This window comes from Engraulis encrasicolus, chromosome 15, assembly GCF_034702125.1.
Source record: "Engraulis encrasicolus isolate BLACKSEA-1 chromosome 15, IST_EnEncr_1.0, whole genome shotgun sequence".
Lineage (NCBI taxonomy): Eukaryota > Metazoa > Chordata > Actinopteri > Clupeiformes > Engraulidae > Engraulis > Engraulis encrasicolus.
The window spans coordinates 43,564,449-43,589,448 of NC_085871.1; the positions used below are offsets into that span (position 1 = coordinate 43,564,449).

Consider the following 25,000-nt stretch of genomic DNA (forward strand, 5'->3'; position numbering starts at 1 on the left):
CACACACACACACACACACACACACACACACACACACACACACACACACACACACACACACACACACACACATGCACATACGAACAAACGCACATAGGCTTCGGATAATAGATGCAGCCTCTCCTGGTTATGTGAAAAACAAAAAAGAACAGGATATCCAAAAATCCCACAACTAGAGATTCACAGAACCTTAAAGAACCAAGAAGACCCCTTCCAAGGACTATAATAAAAAACCCAAAAAAGACACCCCAACTCCAAACCCAAACCCAGCACTCATACAGAGCGCCAGACCATCACACTCACACGCACACGCACACACACGCACACACACACACAAAATACTGTACACACTCCAATCGGACACGCCAAGATGCGGGAAACCACCAGGCCCCCCTGTGTGTGTGACGTGTGTTGGGGTCTGGGGGGTTCCAGGTTCCAAGAGTCAAAAATCCATGCCGTGTCTTTGCTCCATCCGTGTGTTGTACAGTACTAATCACACCTGGAATAAATGAAAATCTGCCGTACCTACAGACTGTGTTTAGGTAGGACCAGTATTGGCAGAGGACGCGCTCAACTTCTTGGAAAAACGAAAGTCTTTGGGTGCGAGATAAAAAGCGTCAACTTAAGGAAGAAAAATCCGCACTCACAAACTGCGTCTCATTATTTATTTATATTACCACCATGTCCAAAAAGCAAACGCGTTTCGGCTAACAAGCCTTCATCAGTGCGTGGTACCACGCACTGATGAAGGCTTGTTAGCCGAAACGCGTTTGCTTTTTGGACATGGTGGTAATATAAATAAATAATGAGACGCAGTTTAGGTAGGACCAGACCAGTGGTGTCAATCTCAACTTCAAAAAGTTCAACTTGTTCAGAAATGGCTTGGATGAAAATATGTGTAATATTTACATGTGTGCCAGCCTCGTGCCTCTACGTGTGAACTTTGCTTTTAATATGTCCACTCCACGCAGGACTTGTCCAAACTAATGAACACATTTTAACTCATCTTTAACAAAAGATACAGTATGTTGTAATGGTGTCAACATTAATCGATTCAGCAATGCATCGCAATGCGGGGCAGGACAATTCAATAATCGATGTGGCAAATGCCATAATCGAATCATTTATCCAGTGTGTATAGTTCACTTTTTGAAGCCAAGACTGACATATCTTGGTGGAATGGGCCTTTATCCTCTGAGACAAAAAATGTCGGTCACCTTTCCCAGTTGAACAATACTGTCTTGGATTAGTGTCATCACAAATCAATGCTTAATCAGTTTGTGAAAGCAGATTATTTATAAATCAAACTTCAGATTAGAGGAGTAGAGAAAAGGACAGGGAAGGATAAACATATTGATTACTGAAATTAACAAATCATTAATCAATTTTAAAGTAAACGACTAAGATGATGATGTGTACTTTATAGTTAGATTAACAATGTGTAATAGACTCCTTTTGGGTGCTTGAAGATGTTTTAGATTTCATTCAACAGGTGTATTCAATGGGTGTGAAAATATGTCACCTTTCATTCAAAAGGCTTCGTCAAAAGGGGGAAGTCTTTTGGATGAAATGGGGCACATTCCTCAAGATCCAAAGAAAAGTTCAGTTTTGTATAATTTAGCTCCTTAGACAAGGCTGAATTACACCACGAAAAGGTGAATGTTTTGGATTCAGCTTTGCGTGTCTGAGTGTGAGTGTGCGTGTGTATGTATGTGTGTGTGTGTGCGTGCGAGCGTGCATGTTTGTGTATACGCACGCGTTTGTGTATGCACACGCATATGTGCGTGCGTGCATTCGTGCGTTTGTGCGTGTGTGTGTGTGTGTGCGTGCCTGCCTGCCTGCGTGCATGCGTGTGTGTGTGTATGTGTGTGATTGTGTATATATCGGTGTTGTGGGGACAGACGACTCACCCTCTGAGATGTTTACAGAGAAAGGGCTTCTGGGTATCTGCTGCCCAGCGAAGGTCACGTAGACCGTGTGGGCGCCCTGCAGCACGGGCACGTAGGTGCAACGGAAAACACTGTCCCCCTTGTTCTCCAGGATGATCTCCACCGTGTCCCGCCGGCCCTGCGAGTCCACGATGATCACGCCCACGTCGCCAGCACCGGCGCCTGGGGAACACATTTACACGTGACACACTTTAACACTCAGGGTTATCTGTAATTTAACTGTCCAATTACTGCTGGGACCCTTTCCGTCTATTGTTAGTCTACCCATATTTATATTTACTGTATGTACCTTGCTGTTGTGTGCTTGTCAATTGTATGTATTTGATGTTGAGGATATGCCATGAAAAATTCCTATCGACCATGTCAACAAACTTCTTGAACTTTAACTTGAACTTGACACACCTTGATGGTAACCTGCGGTGTCATGTTATGGGTGTCATAAGCTGGGTGGATCCTTCAAAAAAATGCTGGGTTTAAATACAAAACATTCAGTATAGCCATCATTATTATTTTTAAAAAATCAGTCAAACAAAGGGACCCTTCTGATTAGGTGGGGCATTAGGAAACTGATGAAAAACAACATGGTTATTCAGATAACAAGTTGATTCTGATAATTGTTGAGTTGATGCTTGCCATTGAACAGAGTAGACATAAAAAAACACCATAGGAAAGGAGGTCACTTGCGCTCTAGCTTTCTTGGTGCTCACAGTCTGGGACTGTATTCAGTTGAAAGCAAGCTGCTCCACTTCAAAGGAGACTGGGCCAAGGATGACTGGAGCACACAGGATACGTTTTGCGGATATTTATTGTGGTGCAAGCATGACTAACGTTTCGATGCAGTGCGTCTTCATCAGAGTCGACAGCAAAAATGCGTGCTCCAGTCATCCTTGGCCCAGTCTCCTTTGAAGTGGACCAGTTTGCTTAAAAAAAACAAAAACACCAACCACTTAAAGGGACACTGTGTGAGATTTTTTGTTGTTTATTTCCAGAATGCATGCTGCCCATTCACTAATGTTACCTTTTTCATGAATACTTACCACCACCATCAAATTCTAAGTATTCATTAAGACTAGAAAAATTGCACATTACATACAGGGGAGATCTTCTCCTTGGTCCGCCATTTTGAATTTCCAGAAATAGCCATTTTTAGCTGCAAAAATGACTCTACTTGGACCATACTAGAAAATATTTGTTTATTACTTAGTAAACTTTCATGTAAAGATCAAATTTGGCAATAGGCAACCCAGTTTCAATGAGCAGCATAGTTGCAGTACCTTTTTTGACCATTTCCTGCACAGTGTCCCTTTAAGCTATGTTTAGATTGTACCTGCGGTGTAAATGTCGAAGTAGGTGGTCTTGTTGGCCACGTTGCCTGTGGGTTCCAGACCCGGCCCCCGGGCCTGCACCTTGTTGGGGTCGCCCATGGCCTTGGACACCTGCACCATGAAGGGGCTGCGGTCAATGTCCTGCCCAGCGAAGAGCACCTTCACCTGGGGAGGAGAGGAGAGACAGGCCGCTGGAGACATATACATGATCCATACATAGCTAACATCACAATGGTAGGCCTATATTTAATTGATATTTCTTTTATCTTTACATTACATTACACTTAGCTGCTGCTTTTATCCAATGCAACATACAGCTATTTACAGGATATTGGTTACAGTCCCTGGAGCAATGTGGGGTTAGGTGCCTTGCTCAAGGGCACGTCAGCCATGGATGAAGGTGCTGGTAAGGGTGGGATTTGAACCTGCAACCCTCTGATCTAAAGGCCAGCGCTCTAACCACTGGCTGCCCACCACATATATACAAGATCCATACAAATGCAATGCACGGTAATGTGGTTGTGCAGCTGTTACTACGGTACTTAACATCACAATGGTATATTTCATTGATATTTCTTTTATCTCACTCTGAAAATGTTAACAATCAGTCAGTCACAGAATCTCAGTCTTTTAAAAAGGACTATGTCAAAACAGTGGGTAAATATGAAATAATGACCAAAAATAATAATAATTCGAAAAAGGCTACCAAAGATATAGTACCTTGTGGAGGCCTTCCACCTTTGGAACGTAGACCACAGAGTAGGTTCTGTTCTTGTCGTTATTTGGGATCACACGGGCCTGTGGGGAAGCAGGGGGACACAGTAGCATAACAGTATGAGCCAAAAAGTCACAGAAAGAGTAAACATCAGTAGCAAAAGGCACTGGACCACACAAGATATAACTGAAAGAAAATGATCCATCCTCTTCAATGACTGAGGTACCCAGAGTACGGTACCGGCAAAGAGGTTGGATATATAATAAGAGGAATCGAAACACGCCCAATGCAAAAGCGTGTGCTAAAAATGTGGTCTCCTAAGGGGGCGTTGTCCCTCCTTCTTCTTCTCTTTTCGTGATTTTTGCACAAGACGTGCGCTACCGCCATCTACAGCGCTAAGGGGACTCCATTTATTCTCTACCTCAAGACTCCGAAGGTCTCCTAATCGAAGGTCTCCTAAAGGGGCGTTCACCCGACGTAAAGTGGATACCAGAAAAGAACGCGCCTGCTTTATCTCACTCTCATATACGATTCTCTGGTACCGGCCTGCCGCACTGCTCCCTTTCGGGCACCATTTGGGGCTGCCCCCTTGCACGGGTGAGACATAAATGCAATTTCATTGAGTGCAGTGTGCAGTGTTTACTTGTGTGCTGTGGAGTGCTGTGTCACAATGACAATGGGAGTTGGAGTTTCCCAGTAGGGCTTTCACTTCACTTTCACTTTCATACATGTGGTATGTTTCTATAATACAACAGGTACGGTCTCTAGCATTTCTGGTGGCAAAGCGGACTATTCTCATGAACTGGAAAGAACGCAAGAACAGCTGCTTTAGTATGGACCACTGGCGAAATGAGCTTATGGACACCTTTGCCATGGAACAGGCTGCCCCATCTCTAAGCCCAACAGAGAGGCCTAGTGGCACACAAGGACCTTTGGATTTTATGAGAACACAAATTACTTAAACCCCAAGCTACAACACTGCAGCTCCCCCCCCTCCCCCTCCTTTTGTCTTGCGTTTGTGAAGGTATTTGTCTGTGTCTGTGTTATGTAATCGTGAAAAAAGCAACAAAAATAAAAAAAACATATATAGTTATTGTGTATGGACGTTTACTGTACATATGAACTTCATTTCCCATAATGCCATGCGTTTAGGCGGGGGCTATATAATGCAGAGCTCCCCCATTCAACGCTCTTCTGAACTGCAAAGGTCACTCAGGAAGCCTACTTGTATTGCAATTATGCAGTAACAGTAAAGCCAAGTTTAATGTTCAATCAGCACCTGTCCGCCTCCATCTATGTGTATGCGTGCCCTCACTTGGACACAACATTAGGGCAGTCATGGGTGAGCGGTTAGGGCGTCAGACTTGCATCCCAGAGGTTGCCGGTTCGACTCCCGACCCGCCAGGTTGGTGGGGGGAGTAATCAACCAGTGCTCTCCCCCATCCTCCTCCATGACTGAGGTACCCTGAGCATGGTACCGTCCCACCGCACTGCTCCCCATGGGGCGCCACTGAGGGCTGCCCCCTTGCACGGGTGAGGCATAAATGCAATTTCGTTGTGTGCAGTGTGCAGTGTTCACTTGTGTGCTGTGGAGTGCTGTGTCACAATGACAATGGGAGTTGGAGTTTCCCAATGGGCTTTCACTTTCTTTCACTTTCACAACATTACTGACCTCCTCTGTGTGTCTCTCTGGGTCCTCCACGTACACCAGCACCTCTCCCAGACCTGCCTCCACCGTCTCCACCATGAACTCAGCGGGCTTTAGGACCATGTTGCCCCGGGGCTCAATACCTGATGTGCAGATATACAGAGAAAAGAGGAAAAAGAGACACAGTCAGTGGAAAACTTGTGTGAAAGCTGTGTGACAGAGAAAGAACAATGATATTTTTGCAGTGTAACTGAACTGAGTCGCTCGTTCATCTGTGTGTGTGTGTGTGTCTTTTTGTTATCTGGGGCTGTAAGCTGGTGACAATGACAAAATAAATGAGTGTTGACTCTCAGATCTCTCTCTGTCCTTTCTATCTTTCCAGTGCTTTAAACTGGAGATAATATAACACAACACAAACGAGTGTTAAAACTCTCCACCCACTCTCCCTCTCTTTCTCTCATCCTCATCCATCCCTCCTTTCCTCCGCTCCCTTCTCCCCTTAGCCGGCCCATATGCCCTGGCCCTTTTTCAATTTCTCTTGCTCTCTCTCTCTCTCTCTCTCTCTCTCTCTCTCTCTCTCTCTCTCTCTCTCTCTCTCTCTCTCTTTCATCCTTTCATCCATCTCTCTCTTTCATCACCCTCTCTCTGTACCCACCCTCTCGTCTTCATCCATCACTCAATCCCTCCAACCTTCCCCCTCTCCTTTTGGTGGAGGATATAACAAATGAGAACGACAACAAAGCCCATGTCTCTCTCTAATCCTCTGACTGTTTGCCTTTCTCTCTTTGTAAGTGATAAATGGACTGCATTTATATAGCGCCTTTCCACTTCTTCGAGCACTCAAAGGGCTTGACATTGTATGCCTCACATTCTCCTGAAAAATCGGGAACCCAGCTCACATAGTCGGAAACCAGTCAACCAGTAGCAAATCTAGGGAGGCGGGTCAACCATGCCTGTGTTAGGGAAACGTTAATTGCTATGCTCTTGGTCAGATCAAGTCTTGAAGAGATTTGAAAGTAGATGATAATCCGACTTTCAGGGTGCGTTCCAATATGCGACCTTGCGTCCTCCACTTGTGCTTGTGGCCTCTTACCAGGAAGTAATATGTCGTGATGATGTCACTGAAAACAGCATTATATTTCATCATCATTTCATTATTTTGCAAAAGCTCAATTGTAAAGTCATTTCCTCATTTGCACACTGGATGGTGAATGAAGAATAGTCCCCCAAAAATTGTTGTGGCAAGACTGACAGCGGGGAAACTTAATTTTTTTCTCCACAGAGGCGAGGCATCAGCAAAATGTGAGGCCACAAGCATAAGTGGAGGACGTAAGGTCGCATATTGGAATGCACTGTAAGTCTCCCGCATCCCTCCTCACCTGGTCCGTAGGCCCTGGCTCTTGTTGGGTGGAGGGTCTTGGGGCGGATGGGGGCTCCGGGCTTGAGCTTGGCTTTGGGGAACTGGGATAGGTAGGTCATCACCGAGTGCTCGTCCACATTCGGGTCCACGATCTCCTCCGGGGCGATCACCTGCACAGAGGTTAAAGTTCAAAGGTCATAGCAAGGTCATGATGACAGAATTTTACCAATTACCGCTAGACTCAAGCTTGCTGGGGACCTTTTTTTTACCATTCCACCATAGAGAGCCTGCTGACCTATGCACGGTCAGCGTGGCACTCAAGCTGCATTGAGGCTGACAGGAAGAGACTGTCACTGCAGAGGGTGACCAACACAGCACAAAAAAATCACAGGCTGCCCCCTGCGTCCCATAGCCACCATACAGTACACCACAAGTTCAAAGTTCAAAGTTCAAAGTTCAAAGTACTTTATTTGCCATTTGTGCATAAACTAGTAGTCCAAGCACATAGGAACTCTTGTGCAGGCCCTCTGAGTCAATAAATAGAATTAAATAGAAAAATAGGAAGACAAAATACATTAAAAAGTGATAAAAATCAAAGAGATCTCCCGCTGCCTAAGCAGAGCCAGGAGTATCATTAAAGACCCCTCGCACCCTGGCCTCTATTTGCCTGGTTAACACCAGACCTAATCACAAGTGAGATTAGGTCTGGGGAGTTGCCTATTGTAAATTCCGTATGGGGCCGGAATACTTGGCTATTATGACACACTGCCCTGCTCTCTGATTGGGCAGAGAAACTGTTAAGGTCGGAATGCTTGGCCATTATGACACAGATCCCATGATCTTGGACGTTATGAGTCATCCTCCCCAGACTGTCTTTCAGATCGAAACGATTGTGTAGAACTAAAGGCAGTATGGGAGTTCCCAGGCTAGGCTTCTATCGCCTCACACTGTTGCCCTCTGGCAGGCGCTACACAGTGTTGCCAGATGCAAAATGCTGAATTATCGTACCAAAACGTCAAAATTATTGGGTAACACTTTATAATAATGTTCCTCAATAAAGACTGAGTAAATAATTAACTAATGATGAATAAAACATTAACAAATGTTTTTATTATTAACTAAATAACTAATTAACTAATGCTTTATAAAATATCTACAAATGATATATGCAAGATTTTACACACCTTATAACAGAGTATTTTATTCATTTACAAGCAACTTGTAAATGTTTGATAAATATAAAATATTAACATAGCATTTCCTAGTCATTTACAAGCATTTGTTTACATTTCCTAGTCATTTACAAACGTTTGTTAATGTTTTGTTCATCAATAGTTAATTATTTATTAAGTCTTTATAATGCTTTTTTGCATCCATTATTCTAAAGTGTTACCAATTATTGTTTTAGGGGGCTTTTTAGGGGAGGAAAATATTGCACAAGACCCAAATTGTTGTTTCAAGGCATCTAAATGAACTGAATGACAACTCTGAAAGTTTTTTTGATCGTACAGAGGACAAAATGGACAAAATTACTGTACAAATACCATAATTATTGTGGCAACACAGTAAAATGAAGGATGGCTTCTTCCCCAAAGCTGTCACAATACTGAACGCACACTTGCAGGAATGTGTTCATTTATCAAGGACTCTGTGCGCCTCGTAGGGAGGCTTAAAATCTCATTATACCTTGTATAATGATAATAAAAGGCTTTGTATTTTGTATTGTATTGTATTGTAATGATGTTGGGCATGATGTAAGTGGATCCCGATGGTTTGTGAAGCATTGTTGTTTTTAAATGAAATGCATGTGTAAGTGAACGGAGGTGATGACAGTCTGAAACAAAGCAACAATCGTGTTAGTGGAGTTAAGTTACATTCAAAGTGACAAGGCGAAAAATAAATGGAGACAGAGGAGAAAAGTCCATAAAAAAAGAAAACAAAAAAGGAAAACAGAACAAAAGAAAATAAATGAAAAGAAAAGAAGAGAAAAAAAGAACTCAAAAAGCACGTCTTCAAGAATGTGTCTATGCAATGCACATAATGCTCTCTTGAGACTGATTCAAAGCAGAGGAATACTGTTCAGTACTTTGGCTTTATGATAAATCACAAACAGGGGAGTATGAGTGATAATGAAGAGTGGTCCTTCTTTAAAAACAGGGGCGGGAGGGGGTAGTTGTCCCAAGCCCAGAATTGAGTCCTCTTTATTACAACATTGTATGTATTGGGCTGGGGGGGCTTAAGTGAACTTTTAATGAGCAATACATTTCCACTGCAGAATGAGCTCATGGATGGAGATGAAATTGATTTCAAGAAAAAGGGCCATTCAAACTAATTAAAAAGGGCAGAATAAGGGCTTATTTCAAATTAATGTAATATTGATTTCAGTTTTACAACTTAAATACACAATTATTCAAAGACCAAATTAGTTTTATGTCTCCTCATTTAAACCGATCAATGAGCAGAAGTATGAAAAGACCCAGAAATCAAGCAAACCATTCAAGACCACTAATTAGACCAAATGGAACACAAAGTCGGAACAGATGGTTCATCTGAATATGATAATTTTTAAAATATATTTTTTTGGTCTTTGACTTTATTCATGATAGAACAGTGCAGATGGTGAAAGAAAGCGAGTTGGGAGAGAGAGATCCGGGCTGGGAATCGAACCCGGGCAAACGAGTGCCCCACCATTTGCGTAACAGATGGTTCATCTGAATATGAGAACTTTTAACAAGAGAAACAGTCGGCAGTAGAGATGCACCGGATCCTGATTTTTAGGATCCTGCCGGATACCGGATCCACTGCTTAAGATCCTGCCGGATCCGGAACCGGATACCGGATCCTACGAAAGGGTTGAAACACATAGCCTACTCACACACGTGGGCCCTTTTTATCATGTTGGCTCAAACTATTTTGACTTAAAAGCCTCGGCTACCGGATCCTGGATCCTGGAACCGGATCCGGATAGTCTGAAAAAACCCTATTATCCTGCCGGATCCGGAACCGGATCTTGGATCCTGTACATCTCTAGTCGGCAGCAGAGTGAGTGTTAAAAAGAAACAGACACATAGACCAAGAACTAGAACTAGAACTACTGTAAGTCCAGGGGCATATACTACAGTGCAAAGCTGGTTCAGGAGTAAACCAGGTTAAGTTCAGAGGTTAATCATCCAATAGAAGAGCCTGGAGTTAGGGGTGGGCGATATGACGATATTAAATCATGAATCGTGATATTGAGTAAAAGATCGTCTCGAATCTGCCAAAGTGGAGAAATCGTATAGATAGTCTTGCAGTGAGGATGTTTATTATCAGCATCAGAGTGACGTTTTGTCACTTGTGTTGTTGTCTTCACTTTATTCTTTACATTATTGTATTCCAATTGTACACTTTATGAGAGTATCATCAGTGTGTTAACATTTTATTGACTGAAAATTACTTACTGCAAGTATATGAAAGTTGTTTTTTGTTGTTTTTATTTTTTGGATGGAAGATCGTGATAAAAAATCGAAATCGAGATTTCATGTTAAAAAATCGTGATACAACATTTTTGCCATATCGCCCACCCCTACCTGGAGTCCTCATAATTTTCTTAAGAAAATGCTTGGTATACAGCACTGGTATAACACTAGAGCAGGTGTCACCAACGTTGTGCCCGCGGGCGCCAGGTAGCCCTTCAGGAGCTTCGGAGGTGCCCACCAAGGATGTTAATAAACAGTGACGACTACCAGATTTTAGTCACAGTTAATGCTTTTCTTGATTTAAATATGAGATTATTTATTCTTTACAACCTATAAACAAATTATCATTCAATAATAGTGTGATTTGAGAATGATGCCAAGACATCAGTAGAGGATTTTGAACAAATGTAGCCCTCGGGTAGCCCTCAGTAGCCCTCGGGTAGCCCTTGGTAGCCCTCAGACCTAGAAAGGTTGGGGACCCCTGCACTAGAGCAATAGAAGGACAGTGGAGAAGGAGCAGAAAGAGAAAGAGACGTATCTAAAGAAGAGGAGGAGAGAAAGTGAAATATGTACTGGTTCGACAGCTGAAGGTCAGATGGCTAACACGTGGAATATGTGTGTATGTTTGTGTTCAATATATTTTTTTACTATTGTAACACAGATGTCGTTTTACACATCTGTTGGGTCTTGTTAGGACGGAGTGGTCTGGGCTACAGGTGTAAAAGCACACTGAAACCTAGACACACACACATGCACACACGCCCTGACCACATGCAAGCACACACACACACACACACACACACACACACACACACACACACACACACACACACACACACACACACACACACACACACACACACACACACACACACACACACACACACACACACACACACACACACACACACACACACACACACACACACACACACACACACAATGTCAAATGCCTCTCTACATGCAACAAGTTCAAAATCCTGCCCCCACCTCCACATACATACAACGTTTTGAGCCCCTCAGTTTGTTCTATCCACACAGACACAGACACTAATGAATCATAAAAATACGTACTGCAAAGGGGCAGCAGAACAATGCAACACACACAGAGTTGGTAAATGTTATCTGTGGGGCCCGCAACAGAATGGGGTAGAATGACAAAATCTCAGGTTAAAAACTGATGCAGCAGGAGTAGGTAGTGAAAAAAACAGCTGTCCCAGGCCCAGGGACAGAAGGGGGGCCAGAATTGGGTTCTCATTACATTGCATGCATTGGATGGGGGGGTGGCTTCCACATGACTTTGTCCTGGGCCCAGCCAAAGCTGTCAGCGGCCTTGCAACACAGAGTTGGTAAATGTTATATCTGTGGGCCTGCCGCAGGATGGGGTAGAATGACAAACACTTAGGCTAAAAACTGATGCAGCACATGCACGCACAAATGTTGTGCCAACCCAAGAATGAATGTTTGCCTGTCAAGGAGACTGTTCTGTCTGTGTTGGAGATTCCTCCCATTTCCATGGACAACTCAAAACACAAGCGCAGTGCACACTGCCAGTTTGGTAAGCCTTTAAAACCTCCCTTTTGTATGGCCAACTCAATTTACCACAGTGTTTTGAATTTTGATTTAGTGTGTGGGCTTAAGTTTGTCTTGTTTTATGTAAAAAGGCAGAAAATATTTTGACATATTTTGAAATATCATCTCACCAGAAAAGCTGCACTGGAGACATTGGATAAACTTAAGGCCCGATTTGGAGATGCTATCTGGAGTAGGTTAGCAAGCCAAGCCAAAACCTTGTCAAGGTCTTGAATTTGTTGTTGTGTTCAATGTCAATTTGAAGACTTAATTTCATACTAAATTTTGTAGTGCTCTCTAAATACCCCAGCTTAGCATTTGTGCTCTTCATGGGATACAGCATTCAAACGCGCACAAACCACACACGCATGCAAGCACACACACAAGGCTGGACTGGTAATCTGGCATACAGGGGATTTTCCCGGTGGGCCGACAGTCATCAGGGGCCGATGCCGGAGCAGTCCATTGGTGCGTCCTTAATGGGGCACGCCTTAAAGTCACGCCCTCTACTTCCTGGTTCATGGGGCAGAGGGAGTCAAACACTAATTACTGGGCTTGAAATGAGTGGTTTTTCGACAACAATCCAAAACCTTGGACCTCCACTTATGCACAACAAATCCACCACGACTCACCTCGTTCACTTCCATTCAATTTTTTGCAACTGTCTGCCCCATGAACCAGGAAGTAGAGGGCATGACTTAGGTGCCCCATATACAGAAAATGGAACTGAGCCCATCATACAGTAATTTTGATGTGTGGGGGTGGGGGTGAGGGGCTGGTATATGCATATACGTATATATATATGTATGGGCATGATGTGTGTGTATGTGTGTGTGCGTGTATGTGTGTGTGTGTGTGTGTGTGTTGTGTGTGTATATTTCCTGTGCACTTTGTATTTGCTTGTGATGCTGGCTTGATTATCTCCTCTTTTGAAAGTCGCTTTGGTTATAAAGCGTCTGCCAAATGCAATGTAATGTCATAATGTAATGTAATGTGTATGCCAACAATGCCCGGGCTGGTTTGTGGACCCAGTACAGCCCTGCACACACAGAAACACACAAATACACATGCAGGCACAAACACACAAATCGATGTAAACAAATATTTCTCCATTAGGCTTGCACCTGTTGCCATATAAGCCGTTGCTGTCAGCTGATGGCCAAGAAAACACACTAAAACACTAAACGTTCCATATTTTAAAAACTGAATAGCATTTGGAACACAGTGAATCTGGCCCACTGAGACTGTGCACAATTGACTATGCACACACGCACGCGCACGCGCACGCACGCACGCACGCACGCACGCACGCACGCACGCACGCACACACACACACACAGACACACACACACACACACATACACACACACACACACACACACACACACACACACACACACACACACACACACACACACACACACACACACACACACACACACACACACACACACACACACACACACACAGAGCCATTTAATTTACAAGGCCCCTTTCCAGTAAAAACCTGTACACACATACTGTCACATTCACTCTCAAACACATGTGCCCACACCCAGCCAAAAGTCGAGTTACTGTAGTGTAGTATATAGTCTTAGGGTGAGCCCGCCCTTTGTTAAAGGCATCCTGGTTTTGGAATATATGAGATCCCATAAATCTATGACAGCTGGGTCTATTACAGTACAAGGCAGGACTGGACTGGCCATCTGGCATAGTGGGCATATCCCGGTGTGCCCCACACCCTCATAGGAGCCCACGAGATTCTTTAAGTATAGAGATATGCCATTGTAATAGGTTGCTATGGGCACCTAACATGACCAGGTTCCGGTCTGTCTAAAGGGGCGTGTCATAATACTCCTAGCATTGAATAGAACAGTCCTTAGGTCTGCCTAAAGGGGATCCCCCCCCCCTCCCCCTTTCAATAATAGAACCCGGAAACAATGGGCCAATGGAACCTCTCTCTCTTTACTCTCTCTGCCACGAGGGTGCGAGGCCCTCCGGTGAGTCAGTTCTGCGCCGCTAATTATGAGGGGCCCCTTTAAGCCAAAAGTGCCCGGGCCCTTATACATGGGTTCTACATTTTGTTTATAACCTGACTACACAACTCAACCTCTGATTGTTGCAAACCGCTGTTGGTCGTAGTGCATGTGGTTGGCTGCCATTGTCTTGCCCCTCCTCATAACATCGTGTTTACAAACACTGAGAACCCATGTATTTCTCCCCCAGTCCAGCCCTGGTACAGGGTCTCAGATTGCCAGTTCCTTCTCTCCAGTCTCCTTCTCTACAGTCCCTGACTAGATGCTGAAAGTTCCCTTGATGGGAGGGCACATACAGGGCCCCAGGGCAAGACACTCATGGTGCCCCCCATTCGGCCTGCCATGGTCACAATAAGGCCCCCAACACCCATACAGGAGGGCCCTGGGCCCAGGGGCAAATGCCTCACTTGCCCCACTGCCTACAGTCCTGGCTAGATGCTGAAAGTTCCCTTTACGGGAGTGAGGCCAATACAGTACACTACAGTCAGTGGCGTAATAATTGTACAAAGGCCCCAGGTCAAGACACTTACAGGGCCCCCCTATACGGCCTGTCAAGGTTGCAACAGGGCCCACCGCATGAATACGAGAGGGGGCCCTGGGCCCAGGGGCAAATGCCCCACTTGCCTCCCCAATAGCGCCCAATAGGAATGCCAATACAGTACAGTACAGTACAGTGCAGCCAATACCCTGAACTTAATAACAATGGGAAGAGTTCCACAACATGACGCTATGCACTGTAGCTACAGCTCCCTGATGTGACATATTGCCACTATATTATAATAGTCGTCTTATGACTTGATTTGGGGAAAAGTTCCCTTTGGAGGTTGTTCAGATTGGAAAACTTTTTCCGCCCTCAATTTTCGAAAGCCAAGTTGTTCATAAAGGTTAGTTTACTGTTGCAAAAGTACACCTGGTCCCGTATTCCATCGCTTTAATGTTCTAACCTACCGTATATTATGCAGAGATGATAACTCACTATCCTATCAGTCCGTGGTAGCCAGTGTACTTTTCTAGAGTATGCAGTGGTCTGCTGGGGTGGAAGCATAAGGAAGAGGGATGTTGGGCGATTTGACAGACTGGTGAGGAAATCTGGCTGTTGTGGGCGGCCAATGCAGTACAGGGGTGCATTTCTCAAAATAGAGGTCGTTAGCCTGTTAGCAACTTCGGTAGTTGCCAATGGGAAAATGCATTAAAAACAACAAAATAGTTTAATGTAACTAATGTATTAAGTAACTTTGGTTTTGAGAAATTCACCCAAGTACTGTACAGAGTATACAGCACAGCCAATACCCTGAACTTAATACTAATGGGAAGAGTTCCACAACATGACGCTATGCACTGTAGCTATAGCTCCCTGATGTGACATATTGCCATATATGATGACATATTGCCACTATATTATAATAGTCATCTTGTGACTTGATTTTGGGAAAAGTTCCCTTTGGGGAGTTGTTCAGGTTGGGAAACTTTTTCCGCCTTCTATTCTCGAAAGCCAATTTGTTCATAAAGGCTTGCTGGAAATGTCAAGGTTAGTTTACTGTTGCAAAAGTACACTTGGTCCTATATTCTGTGGCTTTAATGTTCTAACCTACCGCACATTATGCAGAGATGATGACAAATAACTATGATAACTAGTGTTTCTGCAGATACAGGACACATCACAGTTTATGTATCATAATAGCGAAACAATTGCATTTGAGCATCTGGCAGAGGTAGAGAAAGAAACATTGCAATCTGAATGGCTCCTCATTTTAACCTAATGGCACCTCAAAGCTTGATCTGAAGTTTCCTAAGTTGACATACAGTACTGAAGATGTAAGGCACTGATGTAATGGCATGAAGTGTATCCATAACCTCCTAATGAAGCCCATTGGAGCCATGTATTGGTGTGGTAATGTGGCCAAACACTGAATGCTCCACACTACTTTGCCTTGTCCTATAAAACCCTTGAGAAGAAAGATTTTTTCCCAGTTCTTCTAGAATTTCTCTTGAACACTCTATAGCTCACATAGAACTCTGTGTTTAAAATCCCACAAAGTCCTTGTGACATCATAATGACAACCCAAAATTCTGGCAAAGTTCTAATCACATATTTGTGATGGTACTCCTCAAAGGGTTAACCACTTTCTCTTCTCTCCTCTCTCTTATTTTAGAACCTTCTCTCTCTCTCTCTCTCTCTCTCTCTCTCTCTCTCTCTCTCTCTCTCTCTCATAGTAAATTTATTAGCGTGAGTGTTGAAAAACCACGAGGCATAATAGAAAACCTCATCCACCACCTCCTTCCTCTTTCTCCCCCTCTCTGTTTTTTTTCTTCTCCACACTTCACACTCTTCTCTCATTTGTCTTCACCCCGTCCACACTCTGGTGTTTAACTCTTTTCTGACATTGAACCTCCATTTCAACTTGTCTCCTTCTCCTCTACCTCTCTTTTACCCCTCACGAGTGTTTTCTTTCCTTTGATCTTTCCATCGTCTCTCATGCTCTCTCTCTTCACCTCTCTCATTTTTTACAGTGAAGTGACACCATTCCCTTACAACTCTTCTCCTCTTCCTCCTCTTCAACTCCAACTTTTCTCCTCTTCCTCCTCTCTTCAACAATTCTGTACGAGTGTTTTTTCTGCGGCTGTCTGTCTCTCCCTCTCTCTAATTCTCACAGTGGTCGTTTTTCTTGATTTTCTTGTTATTGTCCCTCTCTCTCTCTTTCTCTTTTCTCCCCCTCTCTCTCTCTCCCTCTCTAATTCTCACAGTGGTTGTTTTTCTTTCTTTTCTTGCCGCTCTCTCTTCCCCTCACACCTTCTCTTTCTCTCCTTTCTCTCTTTATCCCTCTCAATTTTTGTTCTCTTTTCTTATTGTTCTCCCTATCTCTTTCCCTCTCTCTCTCTCTCTCTCTTTCCCTCTCCCTCTCTCTCTCTCTCTCTCTCTCTCTCCCTCTGTAATTCTCACAGTGGGGTGACACCTCTCCTCTATATTTACCTCTGAGCGGAAGGGTCAGGGGTCAGCTGCAAATAGCCGGGTGCGGTATTTAGACCAGTGCAGCCGCCCATCACCAAAGGCCTCCAAATTAAAATACGAACGCACGCTGACAAACACACACAGACAACACACACACACACACGCAAATGTATGTACACACGCACACACACGCGCACACACACACACAAACACACTTACACGTGCGCATGGACACACACACACACACGCACGCACGCACGCACGCACGCACGCACGCACACACACACACACACACACACACACACCAAATACAGAGACACACACATACAAATACCTCAACTAACCCATGCACAGACACAGACACACACACACACTCACACACTCACACACACTCCTCAACTGACAGAATATGAGATACTCACACCAATTAAGACATACAGTATACAGTATATACAGTACATACAGTGACATACAAAACGCAATCCCATGCAGAGATACCATGAGACATGGCCAGCATGACCGAATTCTTTCTCATGACAAAATGAGAAGTCTTACTATAGACCAACCGCACCCCGTGCCACGCCAACACACACAAACACACACACACACACGCGGGTGCGCGCGCATGCCCGCACATGCACGTACGCAGACACACACACTGACACACATCTGTGCACGTACGCACCCACTCAGACAGCCATACACGAGCTCACACACGGTCATGCCTAAAAGTATGTTTTAAATATTCCTACATGTCATACATTCTCAGATGAAATACTCATTACATTACATTACACTTAGCTGACGCTTTCATTTTTATTCAAAGCGACTTACAGTTATTATTTTTCAGGGTATTGGTTACAGGCCCTGGAGCAATGTGGGGTTAGGTGCCTTGCTCAAGGGCACTTTGGCCATGGACGGAGATGTAGGGAGAGGTCAGGGGATTCGAACCTGCAACCCCCAGATTGAAAGACCAACTCTCTAACCACTGGGCCATGGCTGCCCCCGCGACACTCAGACATAACATACATGAGTAAGTCTCACGGATGGCCTTTACTATGGACATGAGGGATCCTATGCCTCTTCTCCACTGCTGGTTTTCTGGTATGCCTACAGCTGGATACAGCGCGACTCAGCCGCCACTTTTTTTGCTTTACGATTAAGCTGAGTGTCGTGACTATTCGAAAAGCAAAAAGTGGCGGCCGAGTCGCGCTGTGTCAAGCTGTAGGCCTACCAGAAAACCGGCAGTGGAAAAGAGGCACTAGACTCCCCACAGGGGCCCCAGGACAACTCATCAGTCTTAGCACATCCTCTAAGGCAGCGGTTCCCAAACTTTTCTCCCCATGCATCCCCTTGTACATTTCAATGTGGTTCACGCACCCCCTGGGCAAATATTTTGGTGTGCTGATGGCCACTTAAGTATGGTTTCACTGCGGAAATCGTCACAAATTATGCAGAATCATTTGGGGAATTCTCATTTCCAATGGACCTGATGTTTCTTCCAGCATACAATTCACCATGCAATTAAAAACTACTTAATATTCATTAATGCTGTTAAAAAAACACACACATCCACCATTGCTCAATTCAGCTCGCGCACCCCCTTGTGGCAGGCCGCGCACCCCCAGGGGTGCACGCACCCCAGTTTGGGAACCCCTGCTCTAAGGCCCCGCTGGGCCCCACACAGCTGCACGTTGACCACACAGGGGCCCCAGGACAATTCATCAGTCTTAACAAAAAGGAAAGGAAAAAAATCCTTGATCCAGGCACTTCAGTTGATCCAAAACAAGTCCAAAACAATCTTTATATAGTGTGCTCAGACTTAGTTTTGGAAATTTTATATCAACTTAAGTACCTGGATCAAGGATTTTCCCCCTCCTTTTCTGTTGAACATTGCACCCTCCAAGAGCAGCAGTTGTTTTTGAGGATACTAGCAGCTCTCTACCTACTCTTCTGCTGAAACTCATCAGTCATAGAAGTCCTCTAAGGCCCCGCGGGGCCCCACACAGCACAGCTGCTCGCAGACTAATGGCTAGCCAGTGGGGTGGGGTTGGGGGCATGGTTGGACTGGGTGAACCATGGGTGGACTGGCCATAAGGCATACAGGGCATTTGCCTGGTGGACTGTTGATGATTTTGGCCTGGCCCTCCTCTCTATAAGTATGAATGGCCATCCGGGTACTTTGTTCCGACGTACATGAGTAAAATTCACGGATGGCCCTTATTATGGACAGGAGGGATCCATAGACTCAGGACAGGGGCCCCAGGACAACTCATCAGTCATAGAAGTCCTCTAAGTCCCCGCGGGGACCCACACAGCTGGCTGTTGAATAATGGCTAACCGGTGGGGTTGGGGGTATGGGTGGACTGGGTGGACCATAAGGGGGTGCACTGGGTGGACTGGCCATAAGGCATACAAGACATTTTCCTGGTGGCCTGGTGCACGTATGCAGACACACACACTGACACCCATCCGTGCATGTACGCACCCACTCAAACACCCATACTCGAGCCATAAGGCCATACACTGACCATAAGGCATACAAGACATTTTCCTGGTGGACCGATGATGACTTCGGCCTGGTGCTCCCCTCAATGCATTGATATCAGTATTGGCCTCATGCCAGTTCAGCTGACTGAGTCAGAATCAGATTGAAAGATTTTTTGGGGTCTTTTAAGACTTTATTGATGATAGGACAGCTTGAGAGCTGGACAGGAAGTGAATGGGGAGGGGAGGGGTCGGCAAAGGACCCGGGCTGGGAATCGTTCCCGGGTCAGTCGCATGGCAGACAAGTACCCTACCGGTTGGCCACGACAGAGCCCAGAATCAGATTTAAATTAAAGTACTAACGTCAGTTCTGGCCAGGCCATGGTAGTCAAGAAGCTTGCTGCCCTCCCCTTCATCTAATTAATTCCTAATTGATCCAGGTGCATTCTCTCAGCTGATAATCTTTCTTCCCTAGCGATTGGCCACACGGCTTCGGCACGCCTTTTAAATTCTATCCACTTCCTCTCAACTGTATGCTGCTCGGGTTTTGCTACCCACCACCTCCCCTGCTCCACCTTGTCGTGTATGATGTGACATGTTCTCTTGTCACGTCGCTTGGCTCTGTTCATGGGGGGTTATCTCTCGCCCTGTCCTGCTGGGGTGAGAATTCCCTAAACTGCTGCTGCCCCCTGACTAAATGCTTTTCCATGCTGCTCATGGAAATAGGGGGGTTCCTCCGAACAGAGCTATACTGCCAAATGTAATTCATAATTTCAATAAAAGAAATTGCATTTATATTCTTCTCTTGTGTTTCTTGACTGAAATGGTTCTGACAGAAATGTTCATTTTAGTGGTTGTGGTCTGTGACAATGCGACCAGAGTGCGGCTTGTCACGGCGTCTGAAATGGCAGCCGCCATTGCACATCCCATGTCACTCAAAGCTTTCCCTGCGATGCTCCTGTGTGCTCAAGGACTCAAATCAAACTTTCGTGTGTAAGATTACACCTTGGTAATTATATCCCCGAAACGCGGAGCGTCGGGGATGTAATGGTTTTGCGTGCACCGCCGCGTCCGCCGCCGCGTCCGCCGCCGCGTCCGCCGCCGCGTCCGCCGCCGCGTCCGCCGCCGCGTCCGCGTCCGCCGCGTAAGGTCTTTCGTGTTAACGCGATAACTTTTGAACGGATGTTTGGATTTGTCCCAGATTTGGTGTGTGAATGCTCTAGGGCAGGTTCATGAACTGATTCGAGTTTGGAGGTCAACAATTTCAAGATGGCCGAATTCAAGATGGCCGAATTTTTGTTTGGTCCATAACTTCTGACCGGGTGGATGGATTTGTCCCAGATTTGGTGTGTGAATGTTCTAGGGTAGGTTCATGAACTGATTCGAGTTTGGAGGTCAACAATTGCAAGATGGCCGAATTCAAGATGGCCGAATTTTTGTTTGTCCCATTACTTCTGACCGGGTGGATGGATTTGTCCCAGATTTGGTGTGTGAATGCTCTAGGGCAGGTTCATGAACTGATTCGAGTTTGGAGGTCAACAATTTCAAGATGGCCGAATTCAAGATGGCCGAATTTTTGTTTGGTCCATAACTTCTGACCGGGTGGATGGATTTGTCCCAGATTTGGTGTGTGAATGTTCTAGGGTAGGTTCATGAACTGATTCGAGTTTGGAGGTCAACAATTGCAAGATGGCCGAATTCAAGATGGCCGAATTTTTGTTTGTCCCATTACTTCTGACCGGGTGGATGGATTTGTCCCAGATTTGGTGTGTGAATGCTCTAGGGCAGGTTCATGAACTGATTCGAGTTTGGAGGTCAACAATTTCAAGATGGCCGAATTCAAGATGGCCGAATTTTTGTTTGGTCCATAACTTCTGACCGGGTGGATGGATTTGTCCCAGATTTGGTGTGTGAATGTTCTAGGGTAGGTTCATGAACTGATTCGAGTTTGGAGGTCAACAATTGCAAGATGGCCGAATTCAAGATGGCCGAATTTTTGTTTGGCCCATTACTTCTGACCGGGTGGATGGATTTGTCCCAGATTTGGTGTGTGAATGTTCTAGGGTGGGTTCATGAACTGATTACAGTTTGGAGGTTAACACTTTCAAGATGGCCAAATTCAAGATGGCCGAATTTTTGTTTGGTCCATAACTTCTGACCGGGTGGATGGATTTGTCCAAGATTTGGTGTGTGAATGTTCTAGGGTAGGTTCATGAACTGATTCGAGTTTGGAGGTCAACAATTTCAAGATGGCCGAATTCAAGATGGCCGAATTTTTGTTTGGCCCATTACTTCTGACCGGGTGGATGGATTTGTCCCAGATTTGGTGTGTGAATGCTGCAGGGTAGGTTCATGAACTGATTCGAGTTTGGAGGTCAACACTTTCAAAATGGTGGAATTTTTATTTGGCCCATAACTTCTGACTGGGTGGATTGATTTGCCCGGTAACTCCTTAATTTAATGGTTCACCATTTCAGTGAATCTACCATATCAGGTAGGCCTACAGTGTAATAACCAGTGTAACAATATTTAATAACGTGTAATACTAGTGTAATACCAGTGTAAAAATAGGCAATACCAGGTACAGTGTAATAACCAGTGTAACAATATGTAATACCATGTAATACTAGTGTAATACCAGTGTACAAATATGCAATACCATGTAATACCACTTACACACAAATAGCCTACATGATATAAGTACAAAATTGGTACATGGTGTCACACTGGTATGACGTGGTATTAAATATTGTTACACTGGTTATTACACTGTACCTAATGTGGTATATCCACTGTAATAGTGAACCATTAAAACAGTGTTACCATTTGCCCCATTTTTTCCTTCATTTTCACAATAGTCATTTGGTTTTAAGCCTCTGCACGTCATTGATCTATGTGTAGATATTAAATATATTTATTTTATATTTTGTATTTATCATAAACGTTCATGAAAAGGTGGACGGGAGTGGTAGGAATGATTGGGGACTGGAATCGTCGCGTTTCGGGGATATACCTTAAGCAGTCGAAGGCGACTGCACAGGCAGTCTAGTTGTGTTCTGTTTTCTTGCAGTGTTCATGGGTCGACACATGTCTAAATTAGCTAACAAACAAACGTTACAGTTTTCACACACTACAACTAACTCTCAGTGTAGCCATTTGGTTTTTGAAAGTTTAATAACATTAATGATTGCTTGCTCTGTGATTTAAAACTGTGATTTTACCAGTGTTGTAGCACTTTCTTTGAGTAACAAAAAGAAGTGCAAGCCTGTATTAAGAAGGCTTTAGTCTGGGTTTGTGTGTTCACAACCTGGCACCATCAGGAAATTGTGCTAATTGATTGAATGATTGGTTGATTAGCTACTTCAGAGTTTAAACTGCATTATTGCTAATGTTTGTGAATGTAGCTGTGTACTGTCATATTGTGTAAGGCCTGAAATGATTAAGTAATTGTGTGGTACCATTTTATTCCTGAGAATGTCATCTTTAATGCCTGATTGCCTGTAGTCACCCCTGCTCTTTATAAAAAATGGAATGGTCCAATTTCAGGGCGTGCCCAGCCCAGGTGTCCTTTACAATGATTGATGCTTCTCAGTTTGGGGAGAGCGCTTCTTGGTGAAAGGTGTGATCCTTTCTGCTCCTCCAATTCATCCTCAGCGGTGTGAGGTTAGTCAAGCAGCTTAGTCTGCACTATGGGCCTTTGACTAGTTCATTTTTTGTATATTTATTTAGGCTCATCGTAGCCTGTTTATATTGTGTTTTTGTAAATACTGTACAGAGTTCTTCATTTTGGTTCGGGTTTCTTTTACTTTATTGTCACTGGCTCACCGTGGACTGAAAAATAAATGGCAAAAATGACATCTCGTGCCTCCTGCTGAATCTGTGTGCCACTACTTAAGACCCTCGACACTCTACTCCTTAACATGGTCAAAATAGCTCATAATAAATGACTAAAAAAAGTCACAAATGTTGTCTCTCAATGCCTGGTGGACGGCTCTTAGCAGAAAATGCCAGACCTAATTTTTGTCCCAGTCCACCAGCAGTCCTGCATGGTTGGGGGACTCAGGACAGCTCAGGGAGACGACCAAGACTTAGGCTAATGACACAGCTGCCTTTTGACTGATGGCTAGCCAGTGGGGAGTGGGGGATTCAGGATAGTTCAGGGACCTAGGGTGGATTCCAATCTGCAGACTTCCGTCCTCCCTTGTCCACTTGCCTGCTTGTCACCTCATGATGATGTCACTGACGACAGAAAATGAATTCAATATTTTGCAAAATCACAATTGTAATGTCATTTTCTCCTTTGCAATTGGGATGGTGAATGAAAAATAGTCCCCCAAAAGTTGTTGGGAAACTTTATTGTTTTCTCCCCGGACTAGGGCCAGGAGGCGGGGCGAGGCCACAAGCACAAGTGGAGGACGGGAGTGTGCATATTGGAATGCACACCCAGACTTGGACTAATGAGACTAATGGGAGCGGTTGTGTGAAGGGTCGGGGAGAGTCTCCCTGCCCGTCTTCAAAGTCAGGGCTCCAGGGTTACTGAACTAGCCAAGGTTCCGGCCAGAAAAATATCTGAAAGGGGGATTCAGGATACCTCAAGGACCTAGACTTGGGGTGCATTCCAATATGCAACCTTGTGTCCTCCACTTGGGCTTGTGGCTTGATGCCCCGCCTCCGTGGAGAGAACAAGTAAGCTTTCCCGCTGTCTTTCTAGCCACAACAATTTTTGGGGGACTATACTTCATTTGCCATCCTGTTTGAAAATGAGAAAATGCCTTTACAATTGAGCTCTTGCAAGATATTGAAATATAATGCTGATGTCAGTGATGTCATCACGACTTATTACCTCCTGGTACAAGGCCACAAGCACAAGTGGAGGACGGGAGTGTGCATATTGGAATGCACACCCAGACTTGGACTAATGAGACTAACGGGAGCTGTTCTGTGAAGGGTGGGGGGGGGGTCTCCCTGCCCCGGCTTCAAAGTCAGGGCTCCAGGGTTACTGAACTAGCCAAGGTTCCGGCCAGAAAAATATCTGAAAGGGGAATTCAGGATACCTCAGGGACCTAGATATATTGCAATATCCGACCTTGTGTCCTCCACTTGGGCTTGTGACCTCACGTTTTGCTGATGCCCCGCCTCCGTGGAGAGAACAATTACGTTTCCCCGCTGTCAGTCTAGCCAAAACAATGGGGGACAATTCTTAATTTGCCATCCTGTTTGAAAATGAGAAAATGACTTTACAATTGAGCTTTTGCGAGATATTGAAATATAATGCTGTTGTCAGTGATGTCATCACAACGTATTACCTCCTGGCACGAGGCCACAAGCACAAGAGGAGATATTGGAATGCACCCTTGGACTAATGAGACTACTGGGAGCTGTTGTGTGAAGGGTGGGGGAGAGTCTCCCTGCCCCGGCTTCAAAGTCAGGGTTCCAGGATTACTGAACTAGGACTCTGACCAGAAAATATCTGAAAGAGACCAGGCTTCCCTCAAAACCC

At 44.7% G+C, this 25,000-nt stretch overlaps 1 protein-coding gene across 1 annotated transcript in view; it reads right to left on the reverse strand.

Moving 5' to 3' along the window:
* flncb (filamin C, gamma b (actin binding protein 280)) overlaps positions 1-25,000 on the reverse strand; it is a 232,967-nt gene that overhangs the window by 127,625 nt on the left and 80,342 nt on the right. Inside the window, exons 4-8 of the mRNA XM_063217535.1 lie at positions 7,017-7,167; positions 5,662-5,780; positions 3,995-4,072; positions 3,277-3,439; positions 1,911-2,111 (exon numbers count right to left, since the gene is read on the reverse strand). Of these exons, the coding sequence (XP_063073605.1) occupies positions 1,911-2,111; positions 3,277-3,439; positions 3,995-4,072; positions 5,662-5,780; positions 7,017-7,167 (712 nt within the window). The remainder of the gene's footprint in view (positions 1-1,910; positions 2,112-3,276; positions 3,440-3,994; positions 4,073-5,661; positions 5,781-7,016; positions 7,168-25,000) is intronic.